The sequence below is a fragment of the Dermochelys coriacea genome, chromosome 4 (assembly GCF_009764565.3).
Source record: "Dermochelys coriacea isolate rDerCor1 chromosome 4, rDerCor1.pri.v4, whole genome shotgun sequence".
In the NCBI taxonomy this organism is placed as follows: domain Eukaryota; kingdom Metazoa; phylum Chordata; order Testudines; family Dermochelyidae; genus Dermochelys; species Dermochelys coriacea.
Window position 1 is genome coordinate 135,550,620 of NC_050071.1, and position 22,416 is coordinate 135,573,035.

Sequence of the window (22,416 nt, forward strand, 5' to 3'; positions counted from 1 at the left end):
TCAGTCTAACTACATCAACTTAAGTACTACGCCTCTCGTGGAGGTGGAGTTATTAAGTCAGTATAGTGGGTGATTTAGATCAGTGGGAGATAAATTTTAGTGTAGATGCTTACAAGTTAGGTGGAGGTAAGGCAGCTTATATTGATCTAAACTCTGTGGCGTAGACCAGGCCAAAATCTAGCCCTATATAAATAAATGTACATTTTCCTCACAATTATAGTAATGCCACCTGACATTTCTGTAGTGCTTTCCATTGCAAAGCATTTTACGGTTTTACAAGTATGTATTAATGACAACCAATATATGACTCACTACACCCAGGACTCAAATGCAGCCATCTGTGGGTTGTTTAACAGTAACACTACACAACAGGCTAAGGCCCCAATCCACCAACTAATATAAGAACATGAGGAATTCCACTGAAGTCAATGTAATAAAGTGCTTTGCTAGATCTGGGGCTAGGACCTGAAGAAAAGTAAAATCCATTAATCAGTTGAAAGTACATGGCAATGTGTTGTAGCTAAGCAAAATGCTATTATCCAAACTGGGATGTGTGCATGACACTGAGGTTAAAAAGGTTTCATGGTTAGCTAGAGAAAACAAAGTATATTCCCCCTTTTTTTGATATTTTCCCATTGGATTGCAATTAACTTACTCCTCTTGACATGTTGACGTTTTAACTCATTTAGGTGGGTAGCTGTGTTTCATAACTTGCCAACCTACTGATTACTTCTTGTCATTTGCATTGTTTCAATTATAGGTAGCTAAACCATAGGGACTCCCAAGCAGACTTAGTTATATTGAACACATTCTTCATCCTTAGCACGGTTTTTCATACCATCTCCCTCATCATAATGAGAAACAGACAAATGTACCAAGAATTATGGGTAGCTCCTCCATATAACATGAATCATTGCCATTTTGAGGAGAGACTTATATTGAAGTTGGTTGGTTACCAGTTTCATTATGACAATATCCCAAACTATAAGTAGTGTTCTAATAAAAGAAGACATACACAGAGGCAAACACACACGATATAGAGACCGGGAGGATGCATTTGAATTGCTGAATAAATCACTTTGACCAATATTAATTGCCAAAAAGAAGAAAAGAAAAAGAAAAAAATAGATCCCATTTTATTTTCTTTGTATGAAAAGGTCTATTTAATATAAATAGGTATTTAATTTGTGAAAACAAAATATCTAGAGATAAATATAATAAAAGATATTCAGTGAACTGAGCTATGTTTTAAATCACATTTAATAGCTAAATGAAGAGATAGTCCTTGAAGAAGTAATAAATATTATTCTATCTATAATAATAGGTTATAATACATAATTTTAATTAAATTAATTTTAAATCAAACCGGTTGACCCATAACTACTGATAGTTAAAGGCTGCCATGTGAATGATCCTAGAAGTTAACAAAAATGTATGCACCAGCCCTAAAAATCCTTTCACTTTGTTTTTACACTCTGCAACTACCCAGAGATAAAGATTACCTGACTGAAAAAATCAGGAAAATCAGGAAAAATCTTTATATCACAGTGAAACCTATTTTAAGTAAGCAGATATGAATTCAGCCCCAAATGGTCATCCAGTAGAAAAGATCTTAAACCCTAATGGTAGTAAACTAGAAAGTTTGAAGATATTTCTGTGTTAATTTAAGATGGGGTTTGTGTGTGGACGTAATCACTAGTTCATGTTTCACTGTTATGCTACTTGCACACTGCATACCACATACAGCAGCATATAGGATATGTTTAGCTACACTCCACAATCAAAAGCAGGCTGTGTCCACATTGCAGCATGTAGCTACATGTGTTAGTGAAAGGCTCTGGCAGGGACAAGGCAGTGGGGAAAGGCTCAGCAGCAGGGAACTGCCAGAGCCTATTCCCTCTGCCTCCCCACTATCAAAGTCCTTCCCTATTGCTGGAGTCTTTCATTGCAGCGGCAAAAGGCTCGGGCACCTCCTTGATATTGGAGTCTTTCCCTGCCGCAGGGAGCTGCCAGAGCCTTTGCCCATTGCTTCCACACTGCTGGAGTCTTTCCCCTCTGTTGGATCTTTTCACTGCAGTGAGGAAAGACTCCAGCAGTGAATAGGCAGAGGGACACTACACTGCTAAAAACAGCAGTGTCAGCAGGGAAGGCACTGCTTGGGCAAGTAGAGAGCCATGTAAGGTATATACCTGGGTACATACCCACAAGATCCAGGTGTGTCTTTGCTCATCTAAGAACTCTCTCACCGTCTACACTGATATTTGTACCCGTGCTAGGGGGGAATGTAGTGTATGTACTCCATATGCCACTGAAAGGAGTGTGCAGTGTAGATGTGCCTTTAACGTAATCGAGTTTAAGGCCACAAGGGATCACCAGATCATCTAGTCTGACCTCCTGTATATCACAGACAACTAATACCATGGCCACACTGACCCCAGTGAAATCTCTTTCTGATTTTACTTACAGTGATGTATGGCCCTGATTCAGCAAAGAACTTAAGCACATTGCTAACTTTAAGACGACTTCAAAGCAGACTACAAACTCACTTCAGCTTAGGTATATACTTAAGTACCTTGCTGAATCAAGGCCTAAATCCAGAGTACCTACGATGGATTTAGAGTAACTTAGTCCAGGTCTGCACTGAAGACTTCTGTTGGCACAGTTATGTTGGTCATGGGAGTGAAGAGGTATGATCCCTGACCAATGTAGTTGTGCCGATGGAGGTCCCTAGCATAGACACAGCTATATCAGCAAAGTTGAACTTTTACCAGTACAGTTTGTTTCACTTGTTGTGAGAGGTTTAATTACATGAGTACAAAGTGAAGTTTTGCTGGTATAACTGCATCCATTTTAGGAGCACTTTGCTTGTAAGGCTTTTCTTGCCTTCACCTTGTCCTGTTAATTGGGGTCAGCAGCTCTTGTTCAGTCCAAGCACTCCTGTTGACTACTTTTGTCCAAGCTGACAACAACTTGCTTCATGTGCTACCTCGGTATCTCGAACCATCTTTTTCTGATTCTTCCTCCTGGTCTTTGTCCTGTGACTACTAGATCTGATACTTTCTGACCAACACACCTCACATCTTATTGTCTCACATGACCCAACCATCTTAGTAGATACTCTTTCTGCTTTTCCATGATGGGGGCCACCTGCATGATAATTCATACCATTTCATTGTGTGACCCCATCCATCAACTCTCGTCTTCCTAGTGTTAACCTAAACATTCTCATTTTGGCAGTATGAACTAATTGTTCTTCTCTCATTCATCCACTAACTTTCTGACCCATATGTCATGGTCAGTCTAATTATGGTCTTATACACTTTGCTCTTTAGCTTACTTGCCATATTCTTATTGCAGAGAACTCCTGTCAACTACCTCCTTTTCCACCAAGTGCTCTTCATGTGATCCCTAACATCTGCTCCATGGTCCTCGCATGGCTCAACATTTAACTGAGGTATTTAAATTGTTGCACAGACTTTAACTCTATACCATCTAATTATACTGGCTTCTCATTGTCCCTCTCAATAAAGCATTGTGTGTATTCCATCTTTTGTTGGTTAATTCATAAACCATTTTCTTCTAACGCAGCCCTCCAGTATAATGGTATTGCTATACCAGTTTTTAAAAAAGCACCTTAATGGTATTGCTATATCAGTAAAATGTTCTTAGTGTTGATATGGCCTTACATCAGAGTCTGGCCCATATATTCTAGCACTGAACAATATATTGGGCCAGATCCTTAATTGGAGTAACTCAATGTGGCTCATTTCAATGGAGTTAGGACACTTTACAGCAGCTTGGCTTGATTAGATCAGCTAGACCATGCCCCTGACAGTGCAGGATTGGTCCCTATTGCACATTTTTCTAGAATTATAGACTCTAGAGTAAGAAAGGCCTGTTGTTGTAGCACAAAGGATCAAATTTATGTGCTTTAGCCGTCATCCATTAGCAGTAATTCCACTCCAGCTGAAATTTTGGAAATTGCTTTATCAAAATACCATTCTTATGTCAATGGCTGATGTTCCAAATTGTCAGCATTTATCCTATGAATGAGGCATGATGAAAGCATTAAATTTAATACTTGAAATGAAAATATGGAACACAAGCCAAATGGAAGCCACTGAGTTTTTAATGTTGTCCAGCTATAGCTATGTAAGAATTATTATTATTGGCTTCTTTCCATCCTGATAGGAACTGAATGTTAAGAAACAGTACTGTCTTCCATGCATCTGTCGTAAATCTCACAGGAAGCAGGGATATAGATCCTTGTATTATTGGTTCAGTAGTCTTAAAGCAATGGGTGAAAAAAATCTGACATTTCCAACTAGCTAGAGTGGCGTGGGAGGCAGTGAAACTGGACATATGGATGAGGGTTCTATTTGGGATGCAGTGTTTCTTTATCCGAATGTAACAGGGTGTAGCAGGGCCCCACTTGGTCCTGCCTCTTCTCTGCTCTAAAAACTGCTCCAAGACCTTCTGGCTCAGCAGTCACCAGTGCAGTTCATTTACATCATGCCATCCCACCACCTTCGCACCAGGCTGAGCTTGGGGGTTTCCAGCCTTGAGGACTTCTTAGCCTCTGAATCCAGAAGGGCAGAGCTGCTCCCTTCCCCTTCCCCTGCTTCCTCCTTTCTGTCTGCCTCCCTTGGCTTCTTTCTTCTGTGGCTTTTATACTGCACCAGGATAATTAGGCTGGCAGCTGTTTCCCCTTTGCCAATCAGGTGCAGATTTCTCTAGCCAGCTCTAATTTACCTCCCTTAATTGGAGCAGGGGTGACAGAGGGCTGGCTCAGGAGTTCCTGCACAACACCCTGTCACACCGAGTGCAACTATAATAGAAACTTTGTGTTTGACATCTGCATTAAATACAGAAAACGAGTAGCTCACACATCAGAAAACTACAAAGCCATTTATTTAAATGTAATGAATTAATATTATCCACATATCGCAAAACACTTCAACTCTCTTTGCCAAGGCATCAGATTTCATGTAAATCTAATGTTACAACAATAAAATCCTCCAAACCATTCTGCCATCTCAGCTGGAACTTTTAGTATCTGTGGATGGATAACAGACACAGTCCCAACCACATCTGGTTTGAGGAAAAGACCTAATCACAGTGTGGAGGAGAGGATGAAGGTCCCATCACAAAAATAAAATAAGATTACATCTCCTAGTGTGGTTGAGTTAAACAATACTTTGGAGAAGGCACAAGATCCCAACCTATCACAGAAGATACATTGTCAGCATGGATACTGAAGCAGCACAGAATAAGAAGTCTCTTGAGAATCCAATGATCCAACAAGAAGTCAGTAAGGTAAAAATTCAGGTGAGTGATCTGCATACAGCCAGAACTTCATAAAACATTTTATGCTCTGATTCACAAGCAGGACAGATACACACAAATCAGTCCATCTTTGATTCTGGACATCTCCTGAACCTGAGATCATATGTAAAACCCACAGCCAGGTCTCTTCACTAACCCTCCCTGAATCTGAGTACCCATTCATGTCAGATGCATGAAAGAAGGTGCAGGCTTTCAAATTCAGTTGCTATTATATCTATAGGAGGCCGATATAGGGTAGTGTGTCAATACTATTGATTTGTTTCCTCCTGGTTTGAATTTTGTATTGTATGCCTTTTGTGAGAAGGTTTAAAGATGTAACAAATATATCTAGATTTTTTTTTATATTTCAGTTTTTCCAAGTGAATTTAATACTCCTATAAAGGTGTTAGATTGCCAATCCTGGAGACCAGTCTCCTCTTATTTATCCAGAGAACAGGAACAGCAACTAGAGAGACAATGCACGTTTTTCCTTACTGTCTTACCTGGAGAGACTTGGAATAGACTCATGTTGATTGGTTATTGCACAATCAACACCAAATAGAGTAACTATCAGACACAAAGTGCAATGGACTTTCAGTCCAATGGCATCAATAAAGCATATAAACTAGAACATTTATTTTCATAAGACTGTGTTAGCCACAGTTGTTTCTCATGATTTTGTCAGTGTGATCAAACAGCACAATGTGGCATTTCAATCTATATTGCTAAAAAAGTGTGACTGTCCAACTTTTCCATTTGTAAGACTGTCAGAACCTCTGTGTACGTGTTATCTTCCTATTTTCATCTGAGATGATATCTCACATTCCAAGGTAAATTGCTTCCTAACTAAATTCAGATGCCTGAGGTTGCCTTTGCCCAGGTCAGCATAAGAAGAGTTTGAGGATGACTTTGCTGGCATACATGGTTTTCCTCAGGGGAGCTTACAAATACCATCAATCATATTCAATCCTGAAATAAACAGAATGAAATAACATTGCTGAATGGCCGATATTGGCAGGACAACAGTTCTTCTATCCTGGCATGGTGTTTCATTGCTTGCCAACTAATATTTTGCATCTTGTATAAAAAGTTAACATTGGGCTTAAACTCACAAGTGCTGAACACTTGCGAGATGTTGAGTTCCCCCCATTTCCACTGAAGTCAGTGAGAGCATTCAGGGCCTGATACAAGACCCAATCAATGGAAAGATTTCTTTTGATTTCGGTGAGCTCACTCTTGCAGGACTGAGCCCATAGCAAAAGGAAGAAGGAAAAGAAGTCCTGACCACATGAAATATGATCACATAGATAGTAGAGTATCTATATTCCAGTCTGTCAGCTAGCAAATGCATAACTCAATATTTCAGCAGAGGCTTAGTCATGTTACAGATTATGTGAAGATTCTCGTCAATCACCGGATACATTATTTGTGAATATAAAGTGGCGCGTTACTATAGATACTATTGGCCATTTTACTCCTTAAAAGAAGCAGTTTGGAATTTCTGGATACTTTGAAAATAAATTAAAACACAAACAAATGAGTTAAAAATTCAGTAGATATTCCAAGAAAGAACAAAAAACAAGGGAAAGTAAAATGAGCCAAACCCCTCTCATTTTATTCACAAAAGTAGTCTTGTACATGTCAAAGTTTGGTGGCCTCAGTGGGATTACCTGAATGAGTAAAATAAGAAGGATTAAGCCCAATTTACACAACAAAGATACTTTTTCATCACTTATGTCAATTCTGCAAATGTTTATACATCTGAGTAACTTTACCTATAGGAGTAGTCCTCTTGAGCTCAATGCCAGAGTTACACACATAAAGTGTTTGCAGGACTAGGATTTAAGTGAATAATGCTTCATTTGGCCAACTTTTAGAATTTGCAACAGAGGTCATTCAAGAAAAGTGCTAGAGGAAAATAATCACACATTTGGCATTGCCAGATATTTAACAATTCATCAGATTTGGCTGGTCCAACACCATTTCCTTTAGCAATTACATGTTATGTTACTGAGTTACATTAGGAAATCATAACTCATTTGGTCAAAGTTTTATTTTGAGCGTCAGAATCTTGGAAGGAACTTTAACAACAAATGCAAAGGTACTTACAATGCAGTCTGAATAATTCACATGCTTTAAGATTTTTTGTACTAAATATCCTTGGGACACTCGTTTCTATGTCCATGCAGAATAATGCAACCCTCCCTCCAATCCTTCTCTCCAATTTATAATTGACTTAGAAATGTTACACAGGTAATCTCAAAAAAGAAAAGGAGTACTTGTGGCACCTTAGCGACTAACAAATTTATTTGAGCATAAGCTTTCGTGAGCTACAGCTCACTTCATCAGATGCATTCAGTGGAAAATACAGTGGGGAGATTTATATATACACACAGAGAACATGAAACAATGGGTTTTATGATACACACTGTAAGGAGAGTGATCACTTCAGATGAGCTATTACCAGCAGGATGGAAGGGGGGAAGGAGGAAAACCTTTTGTTTTGATATAAACGCATTTGCTCCAACCCCTCAGACAGAGACAAACACCTACAAGATCTCTATCATGCATTCTTACAACTACAATACCCACCTGCTGAAGTGAAGAAACAGATTGACAGAGCCAGAAGAGTACCCAGAAGTCACCTACTACAGGACAGGCCCAACAAAGAAAATAACAGAACAACACTAGCCATCACCTTCAGCCCCCAACTAAAACCTCTCCAATGCATCATCAAGGATCTACAACCTATCCTGAAGGACGACCCATCACTCTCACAGATCTTGGGAGATAGGCCAGTCCTTGGTTACAGACAGCTCCCCAACCTGAAGCAAATACTCACCAGCAACCACACAACAGAACCACTAACCCAGGAACCTATCCTTGCAACAAAGCCCGTTGCCAACTCTGTCCACATATCTATTCAGGGGACACCATCATAGGGCCTAACTACATCAGCCACACTATCAGAGGCTCCTTCACCTGTGATATATGCCATCATATGCCAGCAATGTCCCTCTGCCATGTACATTGGTCAAACTGGACAGTCTCTACGTAAAAGAATAAATGGACACAAATCAGATGTCAAGAATTATAACATTCAAAAACCAGTCGGAGAACACTTCAATCTCTCTGGTCACACGATTACAGACCTGAGAGTGGCTATCCTTCAACAAAAAAACTTCAGAAACAGACTCCAACGAGAGACTGCTGAATTGGAATTAATTTGCAAACTGGATACTATTAACTTAGGCTTGAATAGAGACTGGGAGTGGATGGGTCATTACATAAAGTAAAACTATTTCCACATGTTATTTCTCCCCCCACCCCACCCTCCACTGTTCCTCAGACATTCTTGTTAACTGCTGGAAATGGCCCACCTTGATTATCACCACAAAAGGTTTTCCTCCTTCCCCTCTCCTTCCTGCTAGTAATAGCTCATCTTAAGTGATCACTCTCCTTACAGTGTGTATGATAAAACCCATTGTTTCATGTTCTCTGTGTGTGTATATAAATCTCCCCACTGTATTTTCCACCAAATGGATCCAATGAAGTGAGCTGTAGCTCATGAAAGCTTATGCTCAAATAAATTTGTTAGTCTCTAAGGTGCCACAAATATTCCTTTTCTTTTTTGTGAATACAGACTAACATGGCTGCTACTCTGAAACCAGCTAATCTCAGCCTTTACTTTAAAAGGGAAAAATAAAAGGAAGCCCCTTAGCCTTTTCCTTTGTGAAGACAACCCTGGTGTATTCTACAGATTTGGAGTTATTTATGGTTCTCTGTACAGTTGCCTACAGCTAGTATTTGGTGCCAGTGAAAACCATGGCCATGTGTCCCTTTATTTTGTGGAGGATCCATGATTTTTTCACGACCATGGGGGCAGAGTTGCATGAGATGCTACCAACGACAGCCTTCTCAGCTGTCTGAATCTGAGCCACTTCCACTGCTCTGAATCTCTTTCGATGTCTGGCCTCAAAAAGGAATAACTAATAAGCATGATAAAGACAGTGTGATCCAGTGGCCTAGGCATGGAATCAAGAAGAAGTGACTGCTGCATCCTAAATCTGACTCTAATGTGGGATTCTTCTGTGGCCTGGTCAATACACTTAGACCAAAAACTGTAAAATGCCTGTTATATATGGGTAAAACCATTTTTGGATGCCTAAGCTGACGGTCTAATTTTTGAGAGCTACTGAGCACCCAATTCGGTCAGTGAATGCTGAGGGTGCTTAGCACTTCTGAAAAAATCAGTTCCTCGTTGTCTCCAATTAAACAGGCCAAGAATTATGGTGAACAGCATTTGTGGATACTTTTGAAATTGTTGTCCTTAAGCTCTCTGTCTTATTTTTCCAAACTGCCAAATGAAGATAATTACTTAACTCATGGGGGTGTTGTGATTATTAATTAGTTAATGTTTATAAAATACTACAAAAGTGTTAAAACTCACCAAGACCTAATGGCTCCAAGAACCCTGGTTTACTTAAATCAATGTTCTTTGCAAAACATTTTAAAACTTTTGCCTGGACCTTGGTACCAGATGGGATCCATTTCGCCAACAGCCCCATCCCATCCCCAACCTCATATTTTTTCATGTACAATACAAGGCTATTAAGCATGTCACTGAGAATGTGGCAGGTCTTGCCTCTAAATGTTCAAACTTGCTTTCTGAAGCAGATTGATACCTCTTATACTATAAATCTTCTTTGTCAGCAATATTCCCAGTGTAATCAACTGAGCAGCTAATATTTAGTGATGGGTTTCTACAAATCCAAATTGCTGTCCTGGTTATCTCTGCTAATGGTGTTGGTAAATAATGGCCATAACTCAGAAGCGATTTCTAATTTTACTGGAGAATACTGTGGTGATTCTGGTGCCACTTCTAATGAGCTTCCAGCAGTGATACAACCAGGTTTATGATGGAAATGGTCGACTAAGTAACAACGGCAATGACAGTAAAAGATGAAGTTTTTATAACTCAAAAGATATACAGTCTTCAGAATTTGTGGTCAACTGGGATGCTTTATACAGTACAAGTGCTGCATTTTTTCATTGCTTGTGTCCTCTGTCCAACCCCCACCCACTAGCTCTCGTTGCTTTGATCTTTTTTGCCAGGGAGAGTGCAGAGTGGGAACTGGTGAGATCTGGATAGGGAAGGTAGGTGTCTCAAAAATTATCTGAGGACCTAATGGTTTAAAGCACGACTGGGAGTCATGACTCCATGGCTTTCTTTCTGCCCATTACTTGCTATGATGGCATTGTTCAAGCCATTCACCCTCCCTGTGGCTCCTGTATTCTCATTTGTAAGACAAATAGAATAAATATAAATAATAACAATCATAATAATAATATTTGTTTCCACCATGGGTTTGGTGAGGCTACATTGTTTGCAAAGTCCATTGAGATACTCAAATGAGATACATTTTGAAAATGCACAGTAGCATTATTAGTTATTATGGTGAGTCTGGCAGATGACTGATTAGCTAATGTCTTTGAGAGAGGACTCTCCTACAGACAAAAAGTCTAGGGTATTAAGGTGGCCATGATCTCCTTCCTGGTTCCTCTGACCACTGGCATTTAGCCAACTATGGTTTAACATTTCACCGGTAGTTCAAGTGACTACAGGACAAGGTTTAAAAGAATTGTGATTTAAACCAACATGAAGGGTTCCCTGACTGCTATGGGTCTGACTCTCTTTTCAGTGAAACAGGGATAAATCAAGAATAAGACATTTGATGTTGATGGAGTTACACCACTCTAAAGGAATTGCAAACGAGGGCAGAATGATGATCTACCATCTGACAGTTTTTGAAGAGACGGAACATTTCACAATTTCACAACTCCTCCTTCACTCCCAAAATCATAAATGGAAAAGGAGGAGATAACAGTCATTTTTAGCCAAGAAGCCTCTAATTCAACTTCTGAGAGAGTTCAGACTGGCAAGCGTTGAGGATTTGGGAATTATAGGGATGCCCATTAATCACACTGATAATGTGTGTGGATTCATGAAGCTGAAGTCATATAATTAAGCTGCTACTCAGAATTTAGCAGTACGTTCTTAAGGAAGCCACATGGGATTCCTGTGTGTTTATCTGCTTGCACATACATGTATAGGTAAACTTGAGTACTTCTTTTGTTCTTACACTGCTAAGCAGAGTTAGTGCAAAACTGATCCAAGACAAACTTGGATGTGTGCCTTAATTTTTTTTTAATAAATAGTGCTGTCGAGTAATTTTCAATTTATAAAAGAGGTTGGGAAGGATTAACTAGTTCAAAGAGTGGATATTTGGAACAAATTGCTCAGCTTGCTGCAGATACGGTGCCCATATTACACACTAAATGAGATCAGTGGGAAAAAAACTGGACCACCATTTCTGAGTTGTTTTTTTTTTACTTTACTTTAAGTATGTAACTTTCATGCACAAATACCAGAAAGTACAATAAATATTGTCAATGACAGAATAAATATTTCATCCTGTGCAGTGTGGAATATAAATACTTTGTACTTCCAATTTCTTTATTGTCTTTAGCATATTTGCCAATAAAATAATTGAACATGGGAAATGGTTAGCTCTGTAGATTAGTAATAGGCTATTTAGCCTTTCACTTTTAGGCTGCAGGGTCCATTACAGTCCTGGGATAGTACTGACAGATATTTGTTATTATGACTAGCCATAGGCATGTTTTGTTGTCACTTACGGTTGTGTCAATTTGCATGTCCATCCCTTTACTGTCCTTCATTCAAACCCCACCCACTGGTTGGCACACTGTGGAAACCCACCCTCCCCGCATTTATCTTGGAAGATACATTTGGGGAACCAACCCTCCATGGCCTTCAAGTGACAAATGCACTGATCCCACTGCATGTCACTGCCAGTGACCTAGAGATGGAAGATTCTGCATCTTGTACCCAATTCCTCAGAGCTATCCAGTCATCTGAAAAAAAGTATGTCATCCAGCAGACTAAATTACACTTGGGTTGAAAAGGCTATGATCATGCTCTCTTCGTCTTTTGATTTATAGAGTATGCATTACTGCCTTCTAGTACTGTTCACTGCGATATGATAAGGCCCCACACAGAGCTGGGAAGGAACTTTAAATGAACAAGAACAGCAATATCTCTGCCATCCCTAGAGGCCAAAATCCTCACATGACCCTTCTTCTGCCCTTTAGTGAGAGAGCTCTGACATCGTGACAGCTTTAAAAGGTAGCCAAGAGGCAGAACAAGAGTAAAAGATCTTTGCAGTCCATCTTGTCTTTCTAAAATTCTGAGGGATATGGGGGGGGGGGGAGGAACCACACACAAGTAATAATACCAGGACCGAGAAAAGAAAAGCAAGCTTTAAGTGCTATTAAATACAAAACCTATGTTTAAATAACGTAAGGGCTGTAACACAAACCAGCAAAGCCAGGATATTCCGTTAGAGCTCATTCTGCTCCACCATTAATTCACTGCATTCTGAAGCTTTGACTTTGAATTTCAAAGATTGTGTGTAGTTTGCGTCTAAATATTAATCGTGTTTTGGGCTTACATCACTTGCTTAATAGGTTTTTCTCTCCTTTTTAATATTTTTTTTAGAAAGGTTCTTAAAAATGGCCTGATATCAGCAAGTAGGCATACACATATTTAGAATTAAGCAGAAAAACAAATTAAACATAGAAGATCTGGAGAAAAGAAATGTTCCGTCTATCCTAAAAAAGTAGACATATCTCCACAGTTAATAATAATAATAATTAATAATAAATACAGGAATAACAATATCTTCCATTTATAAAGCACCTTTAATCCCAAAGCACTTTACAAAGTAAGGGCTTGATTCTTCACCCATGAAGCCAATGGAAGTTTTGCTACTGATTTCAAGGGGACCAGGACTGGGCTCTTAAATTGACATGTAACATATTCAGAGGGATCCCTTCACCCATTACTAAAATGTGGCCATCTCTGTGGTAGCTGTTTTACACCTCAGAGAAAGTCCGCACAACAGTTTAGATTGGGAAATGAAAAAAAAAAAAACAACTTTTCAAGTTTAGAAAAAGAACATGCAACTGATTTTGTGTTAGCGCTGTACTTTAACCCCTCCCCAAAAAGCTAAACTGACCAACAAACAAAATCCCCTCTTAAAATCTTTCCCCTCCCCCCCCCACAAAACAGTCAGAGCTTTACATAATGGTATAAATTCGAAACAAGGTTACTCACCGTGGAGGAGTCACTGCTTCCGTTCCCAAGCGTAGCTCCCTCAGCACAGGTGGGTAGGTGGGTAGAAAGTTGACTAGCCCTGCCCCCATCTATGACATCACATTCTACCTCATAAAAGGTAGTGAAAGTGCTCTGAACTCCAGTCTGATTTCCGAGAGATACAGAAAAGAGAGAGTGAGAGAGAGAGAGCAAGAGAAATATTGTACCCTAGTGCAGAGGGGAGAAGAGGAGAAAATGTGTGCTGAAGGAGCTATGCTTGGTAAAGGAAACAGGGACTCTTCCACGGTGAGTAACCCCACTGTGCAATTCCTCTCACTTGCTCCCTTACCACAGGTAAGAAAATTACTGAACAATTTGCTTAGAGGGGAAGAGTGAGCTATGGTGCTATATGATGAAAGCTAGAAGGGCCAGGAATGGCTGTTGAACCATGATTGCACGAGAGTGGGCTAGGGAATTTGGCATAGGGCTTAAAAAGTAACATTTTTGTGTATCTTTTTAAACACTGGGAACACACATATAAAGGTGATGTAAGCAGTTGGAATTTCACTGACTTCAATGGGAGTTACACACATATACACTAGGGTTGATTTGGTCCATACAGAAGTCAGAGGAGAGTTTTAGCCAACTGTTTCAGAGAAATCAGATGAGAGGGCAGGGAACCTTCAGTAGCATGAAAGTCCAAACATTGTGGTCAGGGAGAATCAACTTTCTCTCACCCTGCCTGCCTGAGCTGAGAGAGCAAGTGAGGGGAATGGTAATCATTCTGGGCAAACATTTATTTACAAAGCACACTTCAAAGTTCTATAAAGTATCAGCAAAATTACACAAAGGCGATTGCTTTAGAGAGTGTATATTTTAGTCTAGTAATTACACACAATGGCACCGTCTAGAGTGAAGCCAATTCTCTCAGAGGACAACTTCCTTATAACCAGAATTGTGGTTTACAAATGGGAACTTTCATTCTAATTCTCTCTAAATGGAATTTTGCTCTATCAAATTCTGTATAAAGCAGGTTTCACAATATATATTCCCATTATCTATTACAGTTTTGATTTTCTTATTAAACCAACAAGGCATCCCGGCTAAAAATGTAGTATATTTACTATGGACTAAATCTACCAGCCTTCCTCATATTGAGTAGTACCTCCATCAGTAGGGAGCCACATTGCTTCCAGAGTAAGGGACTACTCAATGTGAGCAAGAGTGGTAGAATCTGGTCTGATTTTTTTTTCTTGATGTATAAGGAATGCTCTTAAGAGTCAGGATTACAAAGTTACACTGAGCAAATACTGCTATTTTCCCTTAGGATCTCAGTTGCTACAAGGATCATGTAAATTGTAATCTACCCAGGATTATTTTTCAGTTTCACTAATGATTAACGTGCATCCTCTGCTCTGCTTGTGTTGGTTTTGGTTTCTCTCCTCTTCCGCTACAGCAAAAGAAAGTCTTTTTGATTAATGCCTACTACCAATCACTTCATCTAATAACAGAGGTCAAGGATATTGCCTCTTTATCTGAACATCTTTCACTATATTTGGAAATGCAACAGCATTTTAACATTCAAAGTACAAATTAAAAGAATAGAGAGAGTAAGAACAACTTTACCACCTTGATCAGCTCCTCCAATCTGACTTGTTCTACCTATCTTAAGCAAGAGCTACTGTAACTGTTAGAGGCAAAATATGAGTTCAGGAACCCAATGCAAAACTAGGCTGCATCTGAATGATGCAAAGTGATGATGGGTGCTGTAACTTTAGGTTTATAATTGAATTAAGGATCAGGATTTCTAACTGATTCCTGGTTAAATGATGTCTTTAACCTATGTCAATGTTTAAAGAGGGAAAAATAACTTTTCTGCCTTGTAATAGGACTGGATTGAGCTATGTCCATCTGAACCTTATGACCTGCTGCTAAAGGCTTTCCACTTTTTGGTGAATCTTCAATCAATTGGTGGAGACTTCATTGTTACCTCTTCTAACCAACATGGATTATTACTAATCCTCCAAATGGACAAGCAAAATTTATCTTTTAAAGGCCTTTGAGGTAAAAGGTAACTGCTGTAATTCAATCAGATCACAATCCATAGGATTGCCTTGATCATTGCACTATTGTTGTTTTTGCCAAATGAAGTAGGAGCATATTCTAAACTCTTCAGCAGATACCAGAACTTCAGAGGCCCAAGCAAATAGTAGTTGGAATGATAAGACTAGATTTTGTGGGGAGAAGCAAATTGTCATTTAAATATTACCCTCAAATGGAAATGCCATAGCACAGAACCTTCTGATGGATGGTGATGGCCAAATAAATTCTCCACTAATAACCTATTATTAAAAATGAGGCTGTCAGAGACCATAGTGATAGCATGGTATAAATACCTAGAAAGATTAGGTTTGATGATAGACTAGTAGAAAATGTGAGAGGGCATTATTGGTTTGCACTGTGGAGGCCGCACCTGGTGTACTGCTTTGGGCCACTCAGAGAGACTTTGGTTGAGAAAGAAGAGGAAATGCAGAGAAGAGTAAAACAATAGTGAGCAGCTTGGAGGGATTGATTAAGGAGGATATACATAAAATTTGGTTAAACAGAGAACTAAGTAAGAACTACTACAATGAACTACAAACACTTGCAGGGCAGTATATTTCAGAAGAGAGAGAAATTGCTCCTAGTGTGCTAAAGAACTATAACTATGAGTAACTGGAAGAACACATGCAAAGTTGAGTATCAAGAGGAACTAGATGAGGGCTTTTAGGTTGTCAAATCACTTCCTAAGGGAAATGGTTGCAGCTCTGTAGCCTAACGAGGCTATAAACTTAGTTCAGCTAATGATTTGACATCTTGCACCTAAATGTCTAGCTGCCAGGAGCTGAATTTGTCCAGGTTTGGTTTCACAACAATCATCTGTCAGATAAAACAACAACAAACTTGCTTAATAAGAATTTGGCAGAAGGTAATAAATGAATAGGCTCTATTCAGGCATTGGTGGGTGCCACTGAGATAAAGTTTGAATGCTTTCCCTCAAGATTGTGGGTGGCGGAGAAAAATAATGACTGTTTAGAAATACCAGTCCATAGATGTGCTACTGTCCAGGTAAGGAAGGTAAAAACTGATATACCGTGAGAAACTCAATGACGACTTGGAATAAAATATCAGACTCAAGGCATGTCAAGGTGCCAGGTTGATAAGGGTCACTAAAGGTCAAGACAGAGACCTTAACTCCACACCCCGGAAAAAAATTCTGTTTTGCTGTTGTCGTGGATTAAATTGGTTCTGATGGATGGATAATGAAATTCATCTCATTCATCATGTGTCATATCCAAGGAATGGCCAAACAGATAATGACACTGGATAGAACATGCAAGTCCTGAAAGTTTTTAAAATTGGCAGATAACATGTTGAATTTAGTTATTGGTATGTACGAGTATTCTTGGTATGGTCTATTAGCTCAGCGCTGGATGCCGTCAACATACCATTCCCAGATTATCCTAAAGATCTAATAGGGCTTTTAATGAGGACAGGGCAAACCATTTGAATTTGTTGCCTTATTTTCCCCTTCTGTAAAATTGGGGTATTACTACTTACCCAGTTCACAGGGTGTTTTGATGATGAATAAATTCACGTTCAACAGTTGCTGCTGAAAATGTCCAACAGTACACATTCTAGGCATTATCATTTTTAGGGTATTTTAGGAGGATTGGTCCCACGTCTGTGTCTTAAATCAATAAATATTGGTCTCACATATAGGGAGCTGGTTTGTAATTCAAGGCTAATGGTGTGATGTGGAGGATACACATATGTTTTCCTTTCTCCTGAGAAATTCATGAATAAATGCAGCCAGATTGCATCTGGTGACTGGAAGAAATGACTTAAGAAGTATGACACATAAGAGACTCTGAACTTTCCTAATGCAAAGGCTGATTTGCTGCTTTTTTCTTCCTAAAGTTAGTCTTACATAGTTTGTGTGATGGAATTAAGTTTCCCTGGTGAGTTTTATTGAGTGTTTTATATGTTGTTTTAAGTATTTTCACTCAGTATCTGCGATTAGTTGGAAAAACAGTGTGAAGTTTCTGCTTGAGGGGGTGTATGTGTGTGTGTGTGTGTGTGTGTGTGTATTATTCATCTGCAATTAAAGTTGTCAAGAACTGTAATTAAAGGGAAAGAGATTGAAAAGTGTAGTCTGAAGTTATTATTTCTTTAATATCACATGAAGACCACTTAGCAGTATTTTGGAAGTGGGATTAAGTCTCACCACTACACAGATCAGAGTGAAATAATTAGTAGAACTGGAGTTTCACTGTATATTGTCAATCAATTCTGATTTTATCCAAAAATCTCCTTCCATTATTATGTTACATCTTTAGGTGCTCCAGGCCAGGTCTGCCATTTCCCCATGCATGCCATTTAGCTAACTGCTGCACCTAAATATGGTCAGATTTAAAGTAATGGGGTGGACACTCCACTCTAATTTCTGAGCTGGGGACATAATCTGGTTGCAACTGGGGAAATCTCAACTGGTGTAATGCTGGTGGACACAGATCCTAAACCAACCACTCACTCTCAGAGAAGGGAGCCTGATGGGGCAGGCTGGAGCCTTATTTCTCTACAGAAGTTCTCAACTGCATGGTCCTTAGGGATCATAGCCAACTGTTGTAAATCAGAGCAGCACCCAGGTTCCTCTAATTTATTGAAGGGCCAGGGTAGTTTGAGAATCAAGAAGCTGTAAGTGGCTCTCTGAGATTCCCTTCTCCTCTATGCTGATTATATCATGGCACAGGAAAGAATCTAGCCTAGCATTCTAGTTATTTTATGAACAGAAGTTTTTTGATTGTCAGATTTCCTATATTTATATAATGAGAATAGTATATATTGAAACATATAGATTAGTATTGCCTTCAAATCCATAACATACTTGTTTCAAGCATCAGCTTCCAATATATAACTTTTATTTTTTTCCATTGAATTAAATTGCTCAGGAGTTCTTATTTTTGATATCAGACTCTTTTTTTCTTTGAAAAACACTCTTAATTGTAAATTTCAGTAAATGTACTGTCCAGTAATTCATAAAGTTACTAGTTACTACAGAATATGCAGTGTACAGAGAGAAAAAAAACTTTAAAACCCCTGTGATTCCAATCATAAATATAGGATCCTTCTAGAGCAGTCAGTTAATCACAGTTAACTCTAGCGATTAACCCAAAACAAATGAACTAGAATAAAAAAAAATAGCTGTGATTAATTGTAGTTTTAATCACACTATTAAATAATAATAAAATACCAATTTAAATGTACTATACATATTTTGGATGTTTCTCTATACTTTTAAATATATTGATGTCAATTAAAACACAGAATACAAATCATACAGTGCTCACTTTATATGATTATTTTTATTATAAATATTTACAGTGTAAAAAAAGATAAACAAAAGAAATAATATTTTCAATTCATCTCATACAATACTGTAGTGCAATCTCTTTATCATGAAAGTTATCCATTGTTATTTTTACATATAATTGCACTCATAAACAAAACAATTTAAAACTTTAGTGCCTACAAGTCCACTCAGCATAGGTGCTGGAACTAGGGGTGCTGCTGTACCCCCTGGCTTGAAGTGGTTTCCATGATATACAGGGTATACAATTTGGTTCAATGGCTCTCAGCACCCCCACTATACAAACTGTTCCAAGACCCCTGCCACTCAGTGTTACCCTTTGTTCAGCCAATCGCTAAGACAAACAAGTTTGTTTACATTTATGGGAGCTAATGCTGCCCACTTATTATTTAAAATGTTACCTGAAAGTAAGAACAGGCATTCGCCTGGCACTGTTGTAGCCAGCGTTGCAAGGTATTTACATGCCAGATCTACGAAACATTCGTATGCCCCTTCATGCTTCAACTTGTACAGTGCAAATATTTGTAATAAAAAATGACGTAAAGTGAGCACTGTACACTTTGTATTCTGTGTTGTAGATTAAATCGATATATTTGAAAATGTAAAAAATCCAAAGATAAGTATAATTAATTTAAATTGATATTTATTATTGTTTAACAGTGCATTTAAAACAGCGATTAATTGCAACTATTTCTTTTAAATCTCACGATTAATTGTGATTTTTTAAACTGTCTGACATCCATAGTTCCTTGTACTATATTCACTGTGATTTAAATTAGATGCAATTACTAACAAACAGAAAGTAGGAATCTTATTATCAATAGCTATGAATTGTGATTAGGAAAATATTACTATTGTATTTAAAAAGCAGATGGGAGGACATTCTTTATAAAACATACTGCTGAAACAGATTTCTTCCAAATCTGAGAGATCAACTGGCCAAGGAGCCCAGCACACAGAGGTCTAAATAAAATTTGGTTTATCAGTCTGTTTTCAAGGGTTTATTTGATACATTATTCTTCTGTTTAAATTCTAATTCAGTAGTAAAACATACTCAGTTAGTGGCTGGAAACAGGAATATTTAGCTTAGATTCATGATGCTCTCAAATGAAAAGGAGGTGACAGTCTTGGCAGTCTACCAAATCTCTCATTGAGCAGGCTGTCTTTCTTTCACATAATGCTAAACTCTTACCCGGTTGAAGCAAGGATTAAATTGCTGTAGGTAACACAACAGTGGACATCAAGCTCCTGACACAAATATAAAATAAAACAAAATGCAAGCTCAGGGGCTAAATGTATAGTAGACTTTGTGCTGTGAATAGATCGGTTTCAATCCGTGAAAGGAGAGACCAGAACTACTGGCTGTTTTCTCCATAGCAATAAGGGAACACATAGGTCAGTTTTGACGTAATGATATATTTTGATACATCTGCTGGAACATCGACAAAAGAAGTACCCCAAACTTTTGTGAAACTTGGATTTTGAGCTGGATCCAAACATCATAGATTACACCCCTTTTCAACAAGAACAAAAACCACAACAACATGCTAATGCCTGTTGTGAGGCCATGTATCTGTAATTGACATTTATTTCAATGGGAAAAATGTGTAACAGCACCTCATAAAAGTTAGTCCATCTTAAGGGTGATTCCTGTTTATCAGGCAATAGCTGCATAAACTCTCTGGCTGAAGACTGAGGAAATGAACTCTGAAGTTGAGGTGCTTATTATCCCAGGATATTATAACTACTGATTAATAAGAAATGCCTACTACTACTACTACTACTAAGAATTAATAATGAGGCTGTCAAACTTATTAATTATTATTATTATTATACATGATTTTTTGTAAATATTCAAAAGTTTGTATGCTAAAGTACAAAACCACATAGTCTGCAACAAGAAACAAAGCAAGAGATTAAATTCTGGCCACACTGAAGTCAATGGGAATTTTGCCTCCCTCACTGCAGAATCTCAGAGCCCAGGCTCCAGCCCAAACCCAAATGTCTATACTGCAATTAAACAGCCCATAGCCTGAGCCCTATGAGCCAGAGTCAGATGTCATGGGCCAGCCGTGGGTGTTTAATTGTTGTGTAGACCTACCTAGTGAGGCCAGGATTTCACTCAAGATCTTTAGCAGGTATTTAAAATCATTTTGGGCATTTCAGCCTCTATTCCCCTATATCCTTATTATTTTATGTCCCTCCCTTTATATCTTCCTTGTCTCCCTATGCTTCCTTCACTCCAAGTTAGTAAGGCTCTTAACCACAGAAGAGCTTTCAAATACGGTTTTCTTAGACTGTGTTTCAAAACTCAACTGGGAGACAGGGAGTTGGAGTCTCACAATCTAAACATAAACCTACTGGTTCAGATCACCACCTGGTACAAATCAACACTCAGCATAGTGCATTGAACACATGGAGTTACACTGATTTACACCAGTGGAAGACCTGGTGTATGAGATTTACCTGGGGAAAAGACTCTTGTTGATCGGTAGGCAGAGAACATCTTGGGATGGAAAGATCAAGGGAGAGATGGAAGGGAAGTTAAGGGAGAAAGGATTGAAAGAAAGGGGGGAATGATTAAAAGGGTTCTTTCCTCTTATTGAAATAATTTCACTTTCAGGAGTTTGACAGCCTCATTTTCTTTGCTTTTTTATATACTTTTCAGCCTATCTGTAAGTAAGTTAATGATACCAACAAAATCTTCATACACGAGGTAAATGTCATATTGATGGAGAGAGAGAGAGAGAGAGACTGGGCATGTGCTTAGGTTTGAATGTAAAATATACTGCACTACAAGTAACTTATTGCGAATATAAAGAAATAGAAATGTCACCGAAAAGACATACACCATATTATGCAATAACTTCAACATATCACATAAAATGGAACACATTTTCCCTTGCCAGAATAGAATTAAGGTAATCGGAACAGATTATTTCTCTCTCTCAGGTTCTATTCATTTTATATTTATTCACTGTATTTGGAAACACGGATTAACTTTCCTAATAAAGTAGAAAGTCAAGCAGAGTTTGTATTCCCCAGAACCAGTGGTTCTGAAATCACAGCTAAACTTCTGGATGAGGGAAATGGTGAATTATACGGTGACTCCTTGTAAATACAGATATATGTTATAGTTCCATCTCCTCCAAAATTTGTAAATGTCAAGTGCCAGGGTGATTGTTACATCACAAAAATTAATTGAATATAATGCTACACACCAGTTTCCTGCCATAGTGAATGGTTTGGGGACCACGAACTCTGGATTTCCACTGCACTTTCAAGATCATTGTATTGTATGCAAGTTGCCAAATAACTGTTGTTCTTTTTTATGCAAATAAAGTAGTATTTATTTGCAGCTGGCTATCCAAGAGAGAATGAAGAACAAGATGGAAGCAAAAGTGGCAAGTGGATAAGCAGGCTACAGATGCAGATGTGGATTTGGACATCTGATCTCTGGATAGTCCCGAGGTCGGCAAAAAAGCATACAGTACCCAGCACTTAA

The 22,416-nt window shown here is 38.5% G+C and overlaps 1 protein-coding gene across 5 annotated transcripts in view; it reads right to left on the reverse strand.

Annotated features, from left to right (window-relative positions):
• The window catches only part of CTNNA2 (catenin alpha 2), a 782,132-nt gene that overhangs the window by 13,268 nt on the left and 746,448 nt on the right, over window positions 1-22,416 (reverse strand). For 3 of the 5 annotated variants that reach the window (XM_043512733.1, XM_043512734.1, XM_043512732.1), the window contains one exon: window positions 13,523-13,666. The exons of the other annotated variants lie outside the window; for them this stretch is intronic. In XM_043512733.1, the coding sequence (XP_043368668.1) occupies window positions 13,523-13,666 (144 nt within the window). The remainder of the gene's footprint in view (window positions 1-13,522; window positions 13,667-22,416) is intronic. 5 annotated transcript variants of the gene reach the window in all.